Source organism: Amblyraja radiata, chromosome 28 (genome assembly GCF_010909765.2).
Source record: "Amblyraja radiata isolate CabotCenter1 chromosome 28, sAmbRad1.1.pri, whole genome shotgun sequence".
Taxonomy (NCBI): domain Eukaryota; kingdom Metazoa; phylum Chordata; class Chondrichthyes; order Rajiformes; family Rajidae; genus Amblyraja; species Amblyraja radiata.
Genome location: NC_045983.1, coordinates 2,516,294 through 2,536,215, shown reverse-complemented (window position 1 = coordinate 2,536,215; position 19,922 = coordinate 2,516,294). Strand labels below are relative to the sequence as shown.

Genomic DNA, 19,922 nt, shown 5'->3' with positions numbered 1-19,922 from the left:
ACATTAATTCTTTCAATGTTAGTCATCATTTGTTTACTGTCACACCTTTTAACATTGTTTCCTAAGCTGGCGTAACCAGCATGTACCTCATTACTTCATTATTCATTTTTTTGAATTTCAGACTCATTTTTCATACTGAACTAAATTACATTTTGTCGACACTGGGCTTGTACTCGTTGGGAGTTTAGAAAGATCATTGAAACGTACCAAATAGTGAAAGGCTTGAATAGAGTGGAATTAGAGAAGATGTTTCCACTAGAGGGAGAGTCTAGGACTAGAGGGCACAGCCTCAGAATTAAAGGTCGTACCTTTTGAAAGGAGATAAGGGGGAATTTCTTAGTCACAGGGTGATGAATCTGTGGAATTCTTTGGCACTGCTGTGGAGGCTGTCAATGGATATTTTTAAGGTGGAGATTGATAAATTCTTGATTAGTACAGGAACATGAGTTATGGGGAGAAGGCAGGAGAATGGGGTTAGGAGGGAGAGATAGATCCGCCATGATTGAATGGTGCTGTAGACTTGATGGGCCGAATGGCCTGATACTGCTCCTGGAACTTAAAATCTTTCGATCACATTATGATCAGTTTGCTCTTGTGGCCGTGACTCGTGGATTATCAACTAAGGCTGTGTCACATTGCAGCGGTGGATGTGCCCAAACACTGGTTGCCCTCAGAGCTGGAACCGTCCCTAACCGGGTACATATCACCGCAGTCAACTCATCCCGTGTTATATATGTCTTTAACTTTCCGTTGTAGTTCAGATTCGCAGCATCTGCAGCAAGAGCTACAGAGCGACCCAGCGGGGAAAGCGGCCCTTCGGCCCACCCAGTCCGTGCCATCTTGGCGCAGTGACGTGTATGCTGAGCATTGACGAATGATGCGGCGCGTTGACGCAAGGCCGTGACGCGGTACGCAGGGTGGTCCCGACGCGGTGACACAGGCCCGTGACGCGGCACGCAGGGTTGTCCCGGCGCGGTGACGCGGCACGCAGGATGGTCCCGGCGCATTGACGCAGGGCCATGACGCCGCACGCAGGGTGGTCCCGGCGCGGTGACGAGGCACGCACGATCCCGGCGCAGTGACGCGGCACGCAAGGCGATGGCGGCGCCGCAGGCGGGCGGGCCCGCTCTCTCTGCGCTCCCGGGGCCGGCGGGTGGCGCTGCCGGTGTAGCCGGTGTCGGTGATGCCGGGGACGGGGCGCTGATATACTCGCAGCTCCTGCAGCAACTGGTGGGGGAGCGGCGGCAGCCGCGGCCTCTCAGCCCCGCAGCGCTCGGCGGCTTCCCCGCGCCCGGCAAGTCGGAGGAACAGAAGATGGTGGAGCGGGCCATGGAGAGTTGCGGCTTCAAGGCGACGCTCGCCTGTGTCGGAGGTCAGGGGGCAGGGAGGGAGCGGGGGGTCAAGGGTGAGCGGGCGGGAGGTCAGGGGTGAGGTCAGGGAGTGGGGGGTCGGGGAGCGGGAGGTCAGGGGTGAAGGGTCAGGGATATAGAGGTCGGACATGGGATGTCAGGGGTGATAGGTTGGACTGTAGAGGGTCAGGGCTGAAGGGTCGGTGAGCGCAGGTCAGGGGTGATGGGTCGGGGTGCGAGGTCAAAGATGAGGGTTCAGGATAGAGAAATGAAGGGGTCAGATCTGAGGGGTCGTGTGCGGGTTAGAAGGCAGATTATGGTAAGAGAGCAAGACGGCGTTAAGGGTGAGAGGTTGTAGGGCCAGAGGTGAGGCGAGCAGTTGGTGGTCAGAGGTCATATTGTTTATTATCCAAACGTTGATAAATAACCAGGTGGCAGAGGAGGGCAGGCAGGCCCCAGCAGAACACCCTGCATGTTCAGGACATAAGGAGGGCAAACACGGGGCTAGAGAGAATTGTGGCAGATAAGATTTTATGTAGGGAAAGAGAGCGAAAAGGGCCCCATACAAACCAAAGCATCGTCTCTGTGTGCAGCTGCAGAAGGTCCACAATATTTCTCTTATGTTTTAACCATAGAGAAACAGGTGAAGGCTAGGGAATAAGGGACAGTTAATGGAGGTGTCTTGAGGACAGTCAGTATTACGGTAAACATCCTAAAGCATATAAAGGTAGACATATCTCCCAGGCCTGATTTGATATATCTAAGGACACAGTGGGAAGCTAAAGAAATTGCGGGAGCCTAGATAAGATATATGAATCATCATTAGACACAGTGAGATGCCAGATGACTGGGGGGTGACCAATGTGCCTTTATTTAAGAAAGGCTGCAAGGAAAAGCCTGGGAACTATAGACTAGTAAGCCTAACATCTGTGGTAGGCAAGTTACTGGGGAGGATTCTGAGGGATAAAATGTAAATACATTTAGATAGACATGGACTAATTAGAGTTAGTGAGCATGGCTTTGTATGTGGGAGAACAAAGACCATCAGAGGGGGGGGGGACACCACACCGGCAGCAAATTTGATTGTTTTTTGAAGAAGTAACCAAGATAATTGACATGGACGTAGACATTGTCTATATGGATTTCAGCAAGGCATCATATAAGGTCTGCATGGTAAGCTGCTCTGGAAGGTGAGAGCACATGGGATCCAGGGAGAGATAGCAAGAGTCCAGTATCGACTTAATGGAAGGAAGCAGAGGGTGATGGTGGCCTGTGACTAGTGGTGTGCCTCAGGGATGGGTGCTGTTTGTGGTTTGTATCAACGATTTGGGTTCACCAATTGGCAATGATTAGTAAATGTGCAAATTACACTAAAATGGGTGATATCATAGATTGCGAAGATAGTCATTAAAAATTACAGGGGGATCTTGATTAGCTGCGTAAGTGGGCTGAGGAGTGGTTAATGGAGTTTAATGCAGATAAATGCGAGGTGTTTTGGAACATCAAACCAGAGCAGGACCTTCACAGTGAGTGGCAGGGCTCTGGGGAGTGTTGTAGAACAGAGGGAATTAGAAGTACAGGTACATAGTTCCCTGATAGTGGCATCACAGGTAGACAGCATGGTTAAATATGTTTTTCTACATAGGCCTTCATATCAGGGTGTCGCGTATAGAAGATGGGATGTTATGTTACAATTGGACGTCATTTGGAGCATTGTGTTAGTTTTGGTTACTTTGACACAGGAAGGCTGTCATTAAGCAGGAAAGTGCAGAGAAGATTAACAAGGGTGGTGCCAGGACTTGAGGGCCTGAGTAAAGGGAGGGGTTGGGCAGGCTAGGACCTGGAGGGGAGGATGAGGGATTATCTTATAGAGGTGTACAAAATCAGGATATGGTAAATGCAGTCTTTTATCCAGGTTAGAGGAATCAAGAACCAGAGAACATAGGTTTCAGGTGAAAGGGCCAACTTTTTCACACTGGGTATATGGAACGAGCTGCCAGAGGAGGTATTTGGGGCAGGTACTATAGCAACATTTAAAAGACGTTTGGACATGTACACGGATAGGAAAGACTTTGTGATATGGGCCAAATGCAAGCAAATGAGACTAGTATAGAGATGGGGCATCTTGGTTGGCATGGACAGAGTTTGGTCGATGGGCCTGTTTCCCTGCTGGATGTTTTTGGCCACAGGCCCAGGGCCGGCACCTGTTCCCTTCCCAATTTTCCATTTTCTACTCTTCCTTCATTGGTGCTCCTCACCCTTTCCCTCAATATCCTGACTTCTCTGTTCCTCGGGCGGGTCTGGGTATCTCTGATCATTGTCTAGTTCACCTTATTCCGACCTACAGGCAGAAGCTAAAAGCCTGTGGTCAGAACAATGAAAAGGTGGACAAGCGAGGGCATTGAGAACCTACAATCCTGCTTTGACTGCACAGATCGGAATGTGTTCAGGGAAGCAACCACAAGCCTCGATGAGTATACGGATACTGTATCATCATATGCCAGCTTTTGCGAGGACAGTTGCATTCCAACTAAGACCTGGACCTGGTTCAACAACAACAAGCCCTGGTTCACTGCAGAACTCAGACAGCTCCGACAGTCTAAAGAGGAGGCCTAAAGGGGATGCAGACCTCTACAGGCAGGCCAAGTACAAGCTGAGAAGAGGAATCACATCTGTGGAGTCTTTTAAGTTCCTGGAAACCATCATCTCCAAGGACCTTAAGTGGGGGGCTACCATCGACTCCACAGTCAAAAAGGCACAAGAGAGGATGTACTTCCTACGGCAGCTGAGGAAGCACAATCTGCCACAGGCAACGATGGTCCAATTCTACACGGCCATCGTAGAGTCTGTTCTCACCTTCTCCATCATGGTCTGGTTTGGCTCAGCCACCAAGCATGACACCTGGAGGCTGCAGCGAATCGTCCGATCAGCAGAGAAGGTTATTGGCTGCAACCTTCCCTACATTGATGAACTGTACACTGCAAGGGCCAGGAAGCGAGCGGGCAAGATCATCTCTGACCCCTCTCACCCTGGCCACAAACTCTTTGAATCACTTCCCTCTGGAAGGCGACTCCGGATTGTCAAAGCTGCCACATAAAAACAGTTTTTATCCACGAGTAGTTGCTCTACTTAACAGCCAAAAATCTGTAGCCTCCCATTGATCTGGTATTTTGTTGGTTCACATGCTTGATCAATGGTGTTTTATCATTAATGTTTTATTATTATTAATGTTCAGTGTTTCCTGAGTCATTCGTAACTGTCACTGTATGTCATGTTGTTACTTGTGGGCGGAGCACCAAGGCAAATTCCTTGTATGTGAATACGGCCAATAAAGTTACTTACTTCTCTGTTTCCTTCAGTACTATTGTCCCAAACTGTCCCTCGCCTGCAGCCCCTTTCCCTCTCTCTACTCTTAACCTTTACTGTTTTATTCGTATGGCTGTATGGTAACTCAAATCTCACTGTACCAATTGGTGCACGTGACAATAAATGTGACTTGAACTTGCCAGCTCTCCCTTTCCCCCCCCCACCATGTTCTGTTCTTTCCCCCCCCCCCCCCCCCCCCCCCCCCATGTTCTATTCTTCCCCATTTCCCTTTTTCCTCTTCCCCCTGCCACCATCTGCCGGTGTCGTGCCCCCCCCCCCTCTACCGGTGTTGTGACTCCCCTCTGACGGTCTCTGTTCCCCCTCAGGCTTGGTGCTGGGAGGTGCGTTTGGCATCTTCACAGCGGGCATCGACACCAACGTGGGCTTTGACCCCAAGGACCCTCTGAAGACACCGACGGCCAGGGAGGTTCTGAAGGACATGGGGCAGCGCGGCATGTCCTACGCCAAGAACTTCGCCATCGTCGGGGCTATGTTCTCATGCACTGAGTGCATCATCGAGTCGGTACGGTTGTGTGTGTGTGTGTGTGTGTGTGCACGTGCGTGGGACTGTTTTTGTGTGTGTGTGAGTTTGTGTGCGCCCACGTACCTGTAGCCATGTGTGTGTGCGGGTCTGTATATTGATTGATTGAATTGAATTGAATTGAATACCTTTATTGTCATTCAGACCTTATGGTCTGAACGAAATTTCGTGCCTGCAGTCATACATACAATCATACAATAATAAACAACAATAAACACAAATTAACACCACCACAGTGTATCCTCCAAGCACCTCCTCACTGTGGTGAAGGCAAAAATCTTAGGGTTACTGTCTCTTCCCTCCTCTTCTCCCTCTGCGCTGAGGCGATTCCCCACCGGGCGATGGCACAACAGTCCCGTGGCTCACCGAACCCCGCAAACGGGCCGGTTCAAACACCGCGGCCCGGGGGTGGTCGAAGCTCCCGCCCTCCAATCCAGCGCACGCAGCCGCTGGCCCGCGGCTGTACCCCGGACTCAGGTCACCGCCGCCAGAACGCCGTCCCAACCACTGGAGCACCGTTCCAGCCCCGAGCCGGATCGCCCTCACGTGAGTACCGTTCTCCCTCGGGCTGGGCCACTCCGACGGGAGTGCCGTTCTCCCTCGGGCTGGGCCACTCCGGCGGGAGTGCCGCTCCTCCCTCGGGCTGGGCCACTCCGACGGGAGTGCCGTTCCTCCCTCGGGCTGGGCCACTCCGACGGGAGTGCCGTTCCACCCTCGGGCTGGGCCACTCCGACGGGAGTGCCGTTCTCCCTCGGGCTGGGCCACTCCGACGGGAGTGCCGTTCCACCCTCGGGCTGGGCCACTCCGACGGGAGCGCCGTTCCACCCTCGGGCTGGGCCACTCCGACGGGAGTGCCGTTCCTCCCTCGGGCTGGGCCACTCCGACGGGCGACAGCCCCTCACGGGAGAGTCTCTCAGCCCCTCGCCAGGCCGCTCTCACGAGAGCGCAGTTCCAGCCCCGGGCTGGGCCACCCTCACGGGAGCGAGCTCAGGGCGAGTCCTGTCAGCTGCCTCCAGAGTCCCGAGGTCGCCAGCTCTGCCATTAGGCCTCAGCGTAAACGGAGGCAGAGAAGGGGGATACGACAAAAAGGTCGTATTCCCCCGAAGGGAGAGACAGCAAGCCCCGTTTCACCCCCACCCCCCCCCCCCACATAAACACGACCTAAAAACCAAAAACGTAACTAGACAAAACGAAAAAAACAACACAAAAAAGTAAAAGACAAATGGACTGCAGGCGAGCCGCAGCCGTTCCCAGCGCCGCCACTTCCGATGCGTGTGTGGGTCTGTATGCGTGCGTGTATAGGTTTGTGTGTGCACGCGCGTGCATGTGGATTAGCGTAGAGGATGATTTGTCCCCTGTCCTCACCGATTGGGGTCCGTTGGTCAGGAAGTCAAGAATCTAGTTGTAGAGATGAGTGAGGACACCAAGTCCCGCAAGTTTGGTGATAAGGGCTGTCCCACTTTGCGACAGTCAGCATCATTGATTTACGTATCAAGTCACCGATAAAGTCACTGCGTGATGACGTATTGATGCACGGTGTTTCCTCAAGTGGCGCAACATTGTTTTTGTCGTCGCTGGATTTTGAAATGTTCAAAATCTTTCGGCGACCCTGAAACGTCAGTCAATGACGCCGGCTGTCGCCGAAAGAATCTGAAAGTGGGACTGGCCCTATAAGCTTGGATGGTATAATGGTATTAAAGGCAGAGCTGTAGTATATGAATAGGGGTGAATATATGTGCGAGTGCCTGCGAGAATATCTATGTGCGAATGCGTGTGTGTGTGTGAGTGTCTGTGAGTGAATGTGTCTGTGTGTGAGTGTGAATGCTTGCATGAGAGTGTCTACGTGTCTGTGTGTGTGTGAGAGTATCTGAGTGCTGCATAACTAGTATGATGGCATGGGGAAGGGGGACTGTGTGTACACGTGAGGATAGAGGCTAGCACAGCGGCTAGGGCTGAACGGTCTCCTTGGTGTGTGGGTGTTGTAACAGCTGAGGCTGAGGGTCCAGCGTGTGTGTGACTGTCTCTGTCCTTCCCAGTACCGTGGCAAGTCCGACTGGAAGAACAGTGTGCTAAGCGGCTGTGTGACAGGTGGCGCCATCGGCTTCCGCGGTAAGTGTCCCCCCCCTCCCCAGATAGCTGTTTCTCCATCGCCCTCCCCACCACCTGTAACCCCCGAACGTGTCTCCGTTACCCGATCGTCCACCATGCTCTCTAACCTTCCTGTCTCAGTCACTCCAGCTGTTTCCACCCCCCCCCCCGTGACCTCCGACTGTGTCTGTCCCTCAAACCTGCTGCCTGTAACGTGCGTTTGTGCCGGCAGCTGGTCTGAAGGCGGGGACGCTGGGCTGTGCCGGCTTCGCCGCGTTCTCTGCCGTCATCGACTACTACCTGCGCTGAGGTGGTCGGGGCCAAGCGAGGACGGGACGGGCTCCCGACCAACAACACCGACTGACGGGTGGCTGTGGGGCCGGGAGCGGGCTGGCTGGCCGGCTGTTGACGCCGAGTGTCTTGTGTCCGGCACTCACTACGGAACCGGGCATCGATCGATCGAACCAAACGCCTGTTTTTGTCTCTACCGACGGCATGCCATTAAAGTACTGAACTGTCCGCACAGACTGGCTGTTTATTCACAGTGAGGGATCGCCAACATCGGGGCGGGCAGTGTGTGTGTGTGTGTGTCCTATGATGCACTTGGTGACGGGTACAAGGTTCAAGTGAGTTTATTGTCATGTGTCCCTGATAGGACAATGAAATTCTTGCTTTGCTTCAGCACAACAGAATATAGTAGGCATTGACTACAAAACAGATCAGTGTGTCAATATACCATTATATAAATATATACACACATGAATAAATAAACTGATAAAGTGCAAATAACAGATAATGGGCTATTAATGTTCAGAGTTTTGTTCGAGCCAAGTTTAATAACCTGATGGCTGTGGGAAAGTACTATTCACACAGGGGGACAGTGTGTGTACTGTGGAGCAACTGCACTCCACAGAGCTCAATGTAACAAACCCTGTATCTATACACTGTAAGTAGCTCGACTGTAATCATGTATTGTCTTTCCGCTGACTGGTTAGCACACAACAAAAGCTTTTCACTGTACCTCAGTACACGTGACGCTGTCTTACCAATGTAGCCAACAGAATCCTGGACCCATCATCACGTCCATGTCATTCCCTCTCCCATCAGGCAGAGATACAAACCTGGACAGCACACATCCCAGATCTACAACCGCTTCTTACCCCCTTGTGCCAATAAACACCCCACTCGTTGTGACTGAAGAAGGGTCTTGACCCAAAACGTCACCTATTCCTTTTCTTCAGAGATGCTGCCCCCTGACCTGCTGAGTTACTCCAGCGTTTTGTCCCAATCCTCTTGTTGGGCAAGTCCACGTCAGACGTGTGCGAGGCCTCCACATGCCCGCTGATCCACTCAGAACCCGTACCCCTGTTGCAGTAACGGGGAGGGGGGGGGGGGGGGGGGGGTAAAGGCGGGAAAGTCAGGGAACCTTGGATGTTTACATTTTGGTTAAAGGAAAATGCATGCAAGGTGTAGAAAGATGAGGAGAACTTGGTGGACATCAAGATTAAAGTGGAGAATACATAGAAACATAGAAATTAGGTGCAGGAGTAGGCCATTCAATATGATCATGGCTGATCGTCCAACTCAGTATCCCGTACCTGCCTTCTCTCCATACCCTCTGATCCCCTTAGCCACAAGGGCCACATCTAACTCCCTCTTAAATATAGCCAATGAACTGGCCTCGACTACCCTCTGTGGCAGAGAGTTCCAGAGATTCACCACTGTCTGTGTGAAAAAAGTTCTTCTCATCTCGGTTTTAAAGGATTTCCCCCTTATCCTTAAGCTGTGACCCCTTGTCCTGGACTTCCCCAACATCGGGAGCAATCTTCCTGCATCTAGCCTGTCCAACCCCTTAAGAATTTTGTAAGTTTCTATAAGATCCCCTCTCAATCTCCTAAATTCTAGAGAGTATAAACCAAGTCTATCCAGTCTTTCTTCATAAGACAGTCCTGACATCCCAGGAATCAGTCTGGTGAACCTTCTCTGCACTCCCTCTATGGCAATAATGTCCTTCCTCAGATTTGGAGACCAAAACTGTACGCAATACTCCAGGTGTGGTCTCACCAAGACCCTGTACAACTGCAGTAGAACCTCCCTGCTCCTATACTCAAATCCTTTTGCTATGAAAGCTAACATACCATTCGCTTTCTTCACTGCCTGCTGCACCTGCATGCCTACTTTCAATGACTGGTGTACCATGACACCCAGGTCTCGCTGCATCTCCCCTTTTCCTAGTCGGCCACCATTTAGATAATAGTCTGCTTTCCTGTTTTTGCCACCAAAATGGATAACCTCACATTTATCCACATTATACTGCATCTGCCAAACATTTGCCCACTCACCCAGCCTATCCAAGTCACCTTGCAGTCTCCTAGCATCCTCCTCACAGCTAACACTGCCCCCCAGCTTAGTGTCATCCGCAAACTTGGAGATATTGCCTTCAATTCCCTCATCCAGATCATTAATATATATTGTAAATAGCTGGGGTCCCAGCACTGAGCCTTGCGGTATCCCACTAGTCACTGCCTGCCATTGTGAAAAGGACCCGTTTACTCCTACTCTTTGCTTCCTGTTTGCCAGCCAGTTCTCTATCCACATCAATACTGAACCCCCAATGCCGTGTGCTTTAAGTTTGTATATTAATCTCTTATGTGGGACCTTGTTGAAAGCCTTCTGGAAGTCCAGATACACCACATCCACTGGTTCTCCCCTATCCACGCTACTAGTTACATCCTCGAAAAATTCTATAAGATTCGTCAGACATGATTTACCTTTTGTAAATCCATGCTGACTTTGTCCAATGATTTCACCTACTTTCCAAATGTGCTGCTATCCCATCTTTAATAACTGACTCTAGCAGTTTCCCCACTACCGATGTTAGACTAACTGGTCTGTAATTCCCCGTTTTCTCTCTCCCTCCCTTCTTAAAAAGTGGGGTTACGTTTGCTACCCGCCAATCCTCAGGAACTACTCCAGAATCTAAAGAGTTTTGAAAGATTATTACTAATGCATCCACTATTTCTGGAGCTACTTCCTTAAGTACTCTGGGATGCAGCCTATCTGGCCCTGGGGATTTATCGGCCTTTAATCCATTCAATTTACCCAACACCACTTCCCGGCTAACCTGGATTTCACTCAATTCCTCCAACTCCTTTGACCCGCGGTCCCCTGCTATTTCCGGCAGATTATTTATGTCTTCCTTAGTGAAGACGGAACCAAAGTAGTTATTCAATTGGTCCGCCATATCCTTGTTCCCCATGATCAACTCACCTGTTTCTGACTGCAAGGGACCTACATTTGTTTTAACTAATCTCTTTCTTTTCACATATCTATAAAAACTTTTGCTGTCAGTTTTTATGTTCCCTGCCAGTTTCTTTCATAATCTATTTTTCCTTTCCTAATTAAGCCCTTTGTCCTCCTCGGCTGGTCTCTGAATTTCTCCCAGTCCTCCGGTATGCTGCTTTTTCTGGCTAATTTGTACGCATCATCCTTCGCTTTGATACTATCCCTGATTTCCGTTGTTATCCACGAATGTACTACCTTCCCTGATTTATTCTTTTGCCAAACTGGGATGAACAATTTTTGTAGTTCATCCATGCAGTCTTTAAATGTCTTCCATTGCATATCCACCGTCAATCCTTTTAGAATTAATTGCCAGTCAATCTTGGCCAATTCACGTCTCATACCCTCAAAGTTCCTTTCTTTAAGTTCAGAACCATTGTTTCTGAATTAACAATGTCACTCTCCATCCTAATGAAGAACTCAACCATATTATGGTCACTCTTGCCCAAGGGGGCACGTACAACAAGACTGCTAACTAACCCTTCCTCATTACTCAATACCCAGTCTAAAATAGCCTGCTCTCTCGTTGGTTCCTCTACATGTTGATTTAGATAACTATCCCGCGTACAAATATGCCAGGGCAGTTTGAGATTGAGGAGGAGGTTATGCTGAGACTCTTGAAGAGCGTTAAGGTGGATAAGTACCCAGGGCCTGATGTGATCTATCCCAGGTTAGTGAGGGAGGCCAGAGAGGAGATTACAGGGACCTTGGCAAAGATCTCTAGCCACAGGCAAGGTCACAGAGGACTGGAGAGTAGCTAATGTTGTTCCTTTATTTACGAATGGAAGTGGGGAGAATCCAGGGAACTATAGACTGTTAAGTCTCACATGAGCAGTAGGGAAACTTTTGGAGAGGATACTTTGGGATAGGATTTACTCCCAATTGGAAGAGAATGGGTTAATAAGGGACAGTCACCCCGTGGCTTTGTACACGGCAGGTTGTGTTTTACTAACTTGATCGAGTTTTTTGAGGAGGTGACAAAGGTGATCGATGAGGGTCGGGAGGTGGGTGACGTCTGCATGTATTTCAGTAAGGTATATGATAAAGTCCCCCATGGTAGGCTGATCCAGATGATCAAGATGCACGGCATTAATGGTGAGGTGGTTGTATGGATTCAGAACTGGCTTACTGATAGAAGACAGGGTTATGATGGAAGGTGGTTATTCAGGCTGGAGACCTGTGACCAGTGGAGTTCTGCAGGGATATGTGCTGTTTGTGATATATCTATCCATATATATATATATATGGGCGGCATGGTGGCACAGCGGTAGAGTTGCTGCCTTACAGCGCCAGGGACCCAGGTTCAATCCCGTCTATGGGTAGTGTGTACGGGGTTTGTACGTTCTCCCCGTGACCTGCGTGGATTTTCTCCGAGATCTTTGGTTTCATCCTACACTCGAGTCGTGCAGGTTTGTAGGTTAATTGGCTTGGTATAAATGTAACATTGTCCCTAGTGTGTGTAGGATAGTGTTAATGTGCAGGGATTGCTGGTCAGCACGGGCTCGGTGGGCCGAAGGGCCTGTTTTCGCACTATCTCTAACAAACTAAATATAGACGACTTGGATGATATATTATAAATGACTTTGATGTAAACACAGATGGTTGCGTTAGTAAGTTTGCTGGAGTCACGCACTGTGAGGAAGGCTGCCAAATTATACAGCGGGATATACAGTAGATCAGCTACAGAAATGGGTGGAGAAATGACAGATGGAGTTTAATGTGACCAAGTGTGAGGTCGAATGTAAGGGAGGAGTACACAATTAATGGCAAGACCCTTAACACCATTGATGTGCAGAGAGATCTTGGTCTGCATGTCTATAACTCCTTGTACGTGGAAACACAATTCGTTAGGGCGGTAAAGAAGGTGTGTGGTGTGCTTGTTTTCCTATGTTTGGGCATTGTATATAAGAGCCAGGAAGTCATGATGCAGCTCTATAGAACATCTGAAGATGGGTCTCGACCGGAAACGTCACCCATTCCTTCTCTCCAGAGATGTTGCCTGTCCCGCTGAGTTACTCCAGCATTTTGTGTCCACCTTCTATAGGACTTTGGTTAGGCTGCATTTGGAGTGCAGTTTGGTTGTAGCATTACAGGAAGGATGTGGTGGCTTTGGAAAGTGTGCAGAGGAGATTTACCTGGATTAGAGGTGGTGCAGCGGTTAGTTGCTGCCTCACAATGCCAGGGACCTGGGTTCGATCCTGACTACGGGTGCTGTCTGTACCATGTTTGTACGTTCTCCCTGTGACCGTGCAAGTTTTCTCTGGGTGCTCCAGTTTCTCCAAGGACGTATAGGTTTGCAGCTTAATTGGCTTTGTAAATTTGTCCCTAGCATGATGTTAGTGTGCAGGGAGATCTCTGGTGGTTGCGGGGCCAGTGGGCCGAAGGGCCTGTTTCTGCACAATGTCTCTAAAGTCTAGATGGTTTCAACTACTGGGAGAGTTTGGACAGACTTGGATTGTTTTCTCTAGAATGCCAGAGGTTGCGCGGAGACCTGTTAGAAGTATTTAAAATTATGAGAAGCATAAATAGTGTCAGAACCTTCTTTCACGGGATGGAAAAATCTAGAGGGCACGGTTATAAAGAGTGGGGAAACGCTTAAAGGAGATGTGCGCGGCAGGTCTTTTACAGAGAGAAGTGCCTGGAACTCGCTGCCGGGAGATATGCCGTGACCAAAATGGTCAATAACGACAGCTGTAGCAAAGCATTCAACAAGGTTCCACATAGTAGGCTGCTCTGGAATGTTTGATCGCCTGGGATCGAAGGGGAGATAGCTGAATGGATAGAACATTGGCTTCATGGAAGGAAGCAGTGGGTGATGGTGGAAGGCTGCTTCGTGGACTGGAGGCCTGTGACTAGTGGTGTGCCTCAGGATTCAGTTGTCAGCCCGCTACTGTTTGTCATCTACATCAATGATTTGGATGAGAACATACAGGGCAAGATTAGCAAGTTTGCAGATTATACAAAAGTTAGTGGTTTTGCAGATAGTGAAGAAAGTTGTGAAACATTGTCGCAAGATCTAGATCGATTGGCCTGATGGGCGGAGGAATGGTTGATGGAATTTAATGCAGAAAAATGTGAGGTGTTGCATTTTGGGAAGTCTAACATGGGCAGGAGTGAATGGTCGGGCTCTGGGTAGTGTTGTAGAGCAGAGGGATCTAGGAGTACAGGTGTGCAGTTCCCTGAAGGTCGAGTCGCAGTTAGATAAGGTGGTCAAAGAGGGTTTTGGCACTTTGGCCCTCAGAATTTGGGAGGTCATGTTGTAGTTGTATAAGGCGTTGGTGAGACCGCATTTAGAATATTGTTCAGTTCTGGGCACCATGTTATAGGAAAGATATTGTCAAGCTTGAAAGGGTTCAGAGAAGATTTGCGAGGATGTTGCCAGGATTATTGGGTGTGAGCTATAAGGAGAGGTTGAGTAGGCTGGGTCTCTATTCCATGGAGCGCAGGGGGATGAGGAGTGATCTTATAGAGGTGTACAAAATTATGAGAGGGGTAGATGCACACAGTCTTGCCCAGAGTAGGGGAATCGAGGACCAGAGGTCTTAGGTTCAAGGTGAAACATAGAAACACAGAAAATAGGTGCAGGAGTAGGCCATTCGGCCCTTCGAGCCTGCACCACCATTCAATATGATCATGGCTGATCATCCAACTCAGTATCCTGTACCTGCCTTCTCTCCATACCCCCTGATCCCTTTTGCCACAAGGGCCACATCTAACTCCCTCTTAAATATAGCCAATGAACTGGCCTCAACTACCTTCTGTGGCAGAGTTCCAGAGATTCACCACTCTCTGCGTGAAAAATGTTTTTCTCATCTCGGTCCTAAAAGATTTCTCCTTTATCCTTAAACTGTGACCCCTTGTCCTGGACTTCCCCAACATCGGGAACAATCTTCCTGCATCTAGCCTGTCCAACCCCCTAAGAATTTTGTAAGTTTCTATAAGATCCCCCCTCAATCTTCTAAATTCTAGCGAGTACAAGCCGAGTCTATCCAGTCATTCTTTATATGAAAGTCCTGACATCCCAGGAATAGTCTGGTGAACCTTCTCTGTACTCCCTCGAAGGCAAGAATGTCTTTCCTCAGATTTGGAGACCAAAACTGTACACAATACTCCAGGTGTGGTCTCACCAATACTCTGTACAACTGCAGTAGAACCTCCCTGCTCCTATACTCAAATCCTTTTGCTATGAATACTAACATACCATTCGCTTTTTTCACTGCCTGCTGCACCTGCATGCCTACTTTCAATGACTGGTGTACCATGACACCCAGGTCTCGTTGCATCTCCCCTTTTCCTAATCAGCCACCATTTAGATAATGGTGAAGGGGAAAAGATTTAATGGGAATCTGAGGGGTAACTTTTTCACAAAAAGGGTGGTGGGTGTATGGAACAAGCTGCCAGAGGAGGTAGTTGAGGCTGGGACTATCCCAACATTTAAGAAACAATTAGATAGGTACATGGATAGGACAGGTTTGGAGGGATATGGACCAAGCGCAGGCAGGTGGGACTAGTGTAGCTGGGACATGTTGGGGGATGTGGGCAAGTTTGGCTGAAAGGCCTGTTTCCACACTGTATGACTGGTATTTAAGATTTTCAGGAGTTAGTTAAGAGTGTTTTATTGTCATGTCCCAGACAGAACAATTAAATTCTTATGGGCCTGTCCCACTTAGGTGATTTTTTAGGCGACTAGGCTGTCGCCACATGGTCGTGAGTCGTCTCCTCAGTTGCCCAAAGAGTCGTAACGTCATTCTGGTCGCCGCTGGATTTTCGACATGTTGAAAAATTTTCGGGGATGGTCGGCGACTGTGGGTTTGACGCCACTGAGCGTAGCTTGACTTCTCCTGACGTAGGTGCTGTCGTCGTTGTCGCCAGGTGATATATATGTTGTCGCCGGTGCTGGCTTTGTTTTGTTTTGTTAAAGTAATGATTTTATTTCAAATTTTATGTCGAAGTGGGGTCCAGTTGCTGTTTTTTGTCGGCGACCTGCTACGACTCTGACAGTTGCCAGCAGTCGCCTAAAAATAGCCTAAGTGGGACAGGCCCATAACTTGCAGCAATTTGTAAACATAGTGCATTGTAAATAATATAATCAATGAGTTCAGTTAAATATATACACACACACACACATGTATATACACACACACACACACATATATATATATACATACACATGAACATATATATATACACATACACATATACATACACTTAGTTCTGGAACAAAGATAAAGAATCAAGAGCTTACAAGCAGGGAGAGGGAAACTACAGAGGGTGCAGTGAAAGTAGGGTCCTGCTTTAACAATAGACCTGCTGGAGATGTGAAGGCCAAGAGTCAGAGTTTGAGGACCTGAAAGGCATGGGTATTGTTCACAAATGTCCATGAGAAGTGGTGAGAACAATGATTGGCATTGCCAGGCCTAGCCTAGCGAGGAATCTGCATTCCTGCCTCTCCCAGTGCCACACACTGCAGTTGTTCCCCTGGGCCAGAGGGAGCCCCACCCCCCACCCCTGCGGGAGAGGAGGAGAGTGGGAGGGGGGGCATGAGACGAGATGAAGGGTGGGTGGGGGAAGTGAGAGGGAGGGACGGGGTTGGGAACATGGGTGGGGGGAATAAAGGGGATGGGGGTGGAGGGGGGGGGTGGGGTAGAGGGAAGAGAAGGAGGGGGGGCAGAGAGAGGGAGGGGGGCAAGAGAGGGGGGGCAGAGAGGGGTGGCAAGAGGGTGGAGGGGTGGCAGAGAGGGGGGCAGGGGGGGGGGGGCAGAGAGAGCGAAGGGGGGGCAGAGAGAGGGAGGGGGCAGAGAGAGGAGAGGGGGGGCAGAGAGGGGGGGGCAGAGAGAGGGAGGGGGGGACGAGAGGGGGGGGGAGGGCAGAGAGGGGGGGGCAGAGGGAGGGAGGGGGGGCAGAGAGAGCGAGAGGGGGGGGCAGAGAGAGGGAGGGGGGCAGAGAGAGGGAGGGGGGGCAGAGAGAGGGAGGGGGGGGGCAGAGAGCGGGAGGGGGGCAAGGGGGCAAGGGTGAATTCGTGCGCCAGAGAGCCGGAGTCAAACAAACAAACGCAATACAAGACGTGGTGGAGCTGGCCGTTCAACCCATCACGCCCATACTAGCGGGCAATCCCTCCTCACTCTGCAACGCCCCCGAGCGTGTGTTCCGGGTGCTGTGTGAGACCGTGGAGTGAGGAAGTGAGAGGGAGATAGAGAGAGAGAGAGGGGAGAAAGAAAGTGAAAGAAAGAAAGAATTAAAGAGAGGGGGGAAGGGGGAATTGAGAGATCAAGCGTGGGGAGAGAGAGGGGAGGGAGCGGTACCTGTTGAGCGGGGCAGCGGCTCCGGGCCGGGCAGCGATGTGGGACCCGGCCGAGTTTGAGGGCCACTGGCGGCGGGAGTTCCCGGACAGCGAGGCGCCGCGGATGGAGCTCCGGTCGCTGGCGGAGGTGGAGGCCGAGCTGGGCCGGTGCCGGCAGCAACTACGGCGCCGCCAGGACCAGCTCGCCCAGGAGAGGTTCAAAGTGATTTACCTGGAGACGGCGCTGGGCCGCGGGCCGGGACCGGGACAGTCGCGACCCCGACCCCAGCCACGACCCCGGCCCAAGCCCCAGCCCCGACCCCCGGGCGGTGAAGGAGGCGCCGGCCCCTCGGTACCGCAACAAAGTTTCGGCGCCAACACTCCAAGTATCGACCCGGAGATACAAAGCACTGGAGAAGGGGCACAAAGTATCGGACCTGAGACTCGAGGTATCGGCGCTGGGGCACAAGGTATCGGCGCTGGGGCACAAGGTACTCTGCAGACACAGAGTATCGGTGCCAACACTCCGAGTATCGACCCGGCCACACAAAGTACCGGAGAAGGGGCACAAACTATCGGCGCTGGGGCACAAGGTACCGAGTCGGCGACACAAGGTATCGGAGCCGAGAAAGAAAGTATCGAGTCGGCGAACTCTCCAAGTATCGACCGGGACACGCCAAGCATCGGCGACGAGGCACCGAGTACCGGAGACGGGCCAGCGAGTACCGGAGACGGGCCAGCGAGTACCGGAGACGGTCCACCGAGCACTGGAGGCCGGCCAGCGAGTACCGGAGACGGGCCAGCGAGCACCGGAGACGGGCCAGCGAGCATCGGAGACGGGCCACCGAGCACCGGAGACGGGCCATCGAGCACCGGAGACCGGCCAGCGAGCACCGGAGACCGGCCAACGAGCACTGGAGACGGTCCACCGAGCACCGGAGAACGGCCAGCGAGCACCGTAGACCGGCCAGCGAGCACCGGAGACCGGCCAGCGAGCACTGGAGACGGTCCACCGAGCACCGGAGACCGGCCAGCGAGCACCGGAGACGGTCCACCGAGTACCGGAGACCGGCCACCGAGTATGGTCCCGGGGAGCCAAGGTGTCGGCGCAGGGGAGCGGGGAGCAGCTGCTGCGGGCAGGGTGGTGACCGGGCCCGGCATCCTGAGGCTGGAGCCGGGGCGGGAGGATGAGAGAGACAGAGAGGGAGAGGCGCAGAGCCCGCAGCCGGCGGCCCGGAGCCCGGCTCGGCCCGTGGTCTTCCCCCGCTTCAGGCCGCTGACCAAGCACCGCGGCAAAGACGGCGGCTCCCCGGGGCTGCGGCGGCGGCAACAAGTCACTCCGTCTGTCCGCAGGGTCAGGGAGACTTCACCCAGCGACGGCAGCGACCGGGAGTACAGCTCCGACCGCGACTCCACAGGTGAGAGCTGTAGGGGTGGGTCTGTCTGTGTAACTGGGGTACAGTACCCGTGGGCAGGGTCTGTCTGTGTAACTGGGGTACAGTACCCGTGGGCAGGGTCTGTCTGTGTAACTGGGGTACAGTACCCGTGGGCAGGGTCTGTCTGTGTAACTGGGGTACAGTACCCGTGGGCAGGGTCTGTCTATGTAACTGGGGTACAGTACCCGTGGGCAGGGTCTGTGTAACACTGGGGTACAGTACCCGTGGGCAGGGTCTGTCTGTGTAACTGGGGTACAGTACCCGTGGGCAGGGTCTGTCTATGTAACTGGGGTACAGTACCCGTGGGCAGGGTCTGTCTGTGTAACTGGGGTACAGTACCCGTGGGCAGGGTCTGTCTATGTAACTGGGGTACAGTACCCGTGGGCAGGGTCTGTCTGTCTAACTGGGGTACAGTACCCGTGGGCAGGGTCTGTGTAACACTGGGGTACAGTACCCGTGGGCAGGGTCTGTGTAACTGGGGTACAGTACCCGTGGGCAGGGTCTGTCTGTGTAACTGGGTTACAGTACCCGTGGGCAGGGTCTGTCTGTGTAACTGGGGTACAGTACCCGTGGGCAGGGTCTGTCTGTGTAACTGGGGTACAGTACCCGTGGGCAGGGTCTGTGTAACATGGGGTACAGTACCCGTGGGCAGGGTCTGTCTATGTAACGGGTACAGTACCCGTGGGCAGGGTCTGTGTAACACTGGGGTACAGTACCCGTGGGCAGGGTCTGTGTAACACTGGGGTACAGTACCCGTGGGCAGGGTCTGTGTAACATGGGGTACAGTACCCGTGGGCAGGGTCTGTGTAACACTGGGGTACAGTACCCGTGGGCAGGGTCTGTGTAACACTGGGGTACAGTACCCGTGGGCAGGGTCTGTGTAACTGGGGTACAGTACCCGTGGGCAGGGTCTGTGTAACATGGGGTACAGTACCCGTGGGCAGGGTCTGTCTATGTAACTGGGGTACAGTACCCGTGGGCAGGGTCTGTGTAACACTGGGGTACAGTACCCGTGGGCAGGGTCTGTCGCCGTATAACACCTGGGTTTCTAGAGACATATAGCATTGAAACAGGCCTTTCGGTCCACTTGCCCTTTCCGCCAAAGATTCCCCATCTACACTAGTCCCACCTGCCAGCATTTGGCCCAGACCCCTCTACACCGTTTCTATTCATGTACCCATTTGGATATCATTTAAAAGTTGTGGTAGTCCCAGCCTCAACTCCCTCCTCTAGCAGCTTGTTCCATACATCCACCACCTTTTGAGTTTAACAAAAAAAGTTACCCCGCAGGTTCCTATTAAATGTTTCCACCCATCACCTTCTACCTATGTCCTCTGGTTCTCGATTCCTCGACTACCCCGCGGAACGCACCCATCATCGGATGTCTTTAGGGTTTTGGACAACAAGAGGGAATTGCAATGATCTGTGTTGAGTCAACTTTACTGTGTTGTTGTGAACTTTACTTTAGTTTTGAGATACAGCATGGAAACAGGCCTTTCAGCCCACGCTGACCATCGATC

The 19,922-nt window shown here is 51.7% G+C and overlaps 2 protein-coding genes across 3 annotated transcripts; both read left to right on the top strand.

Moving 5' to 3' along the window:
* Window positions 1-1,079: 1,079 nt before the first annotated feature.
* Window positions 1,080-7,864, top strand: timm22 (translocase of inner mitochondrial membrane 22). Its single transcript, XM_033045577.1, has 4 exons — window positions 1,080-1,372; window positions 5,042-5,238; window positions 7,293-7,365; window positions 7,577-7,864. The coding sequence occupies exons 1-4, from the start codon at window positions 1,099-1,101 to the stop codon at window positions 7,651-7,653; spliced, it is 621 nt and encodes a 206-aa protein (XP_032901468.1). The 5' UTR covers window positions 1,080-1,098; the 3' UTR covers window positions 7,654-7,864.
* Window positions 7,865-16,686: 8,822 nt separating this feature from the next.
* LOC116988725 (translation initiation factor IF-2-like) lies at window positions 16,687-19,156 on the top strand. 2 transcript variants are annotated; one of them, XM_033045576.1, is made up of 2 exons: window positions 16,687-17,627; window positions 17,796-19,022. In XM_033045576.1, exons 1-2 carry the CDS (start codon window positions 17,025-17,027, stop codon window positions 18,606-18,608), a joined length of 1,416 nt encoding a protein of 471 aa, XP_032901467.1. In that variant the 5' UTR covers window positions 16,687-17,024; the 3' UTR covers window positions 18,609-19,022. The 2 variants fall into 2 exon arrangements, with proteins under 2 accessions (XP_032901467.1, XP_032901466.1); XM_033045575.1 differs by adding an exon at window positions 19,092-19,156 and having other exon boundaries at window positions 16,688-18,867.
* The last annotated feature ends 766 nt before the right edge of the window (window positions 19,157-19,922 follow it).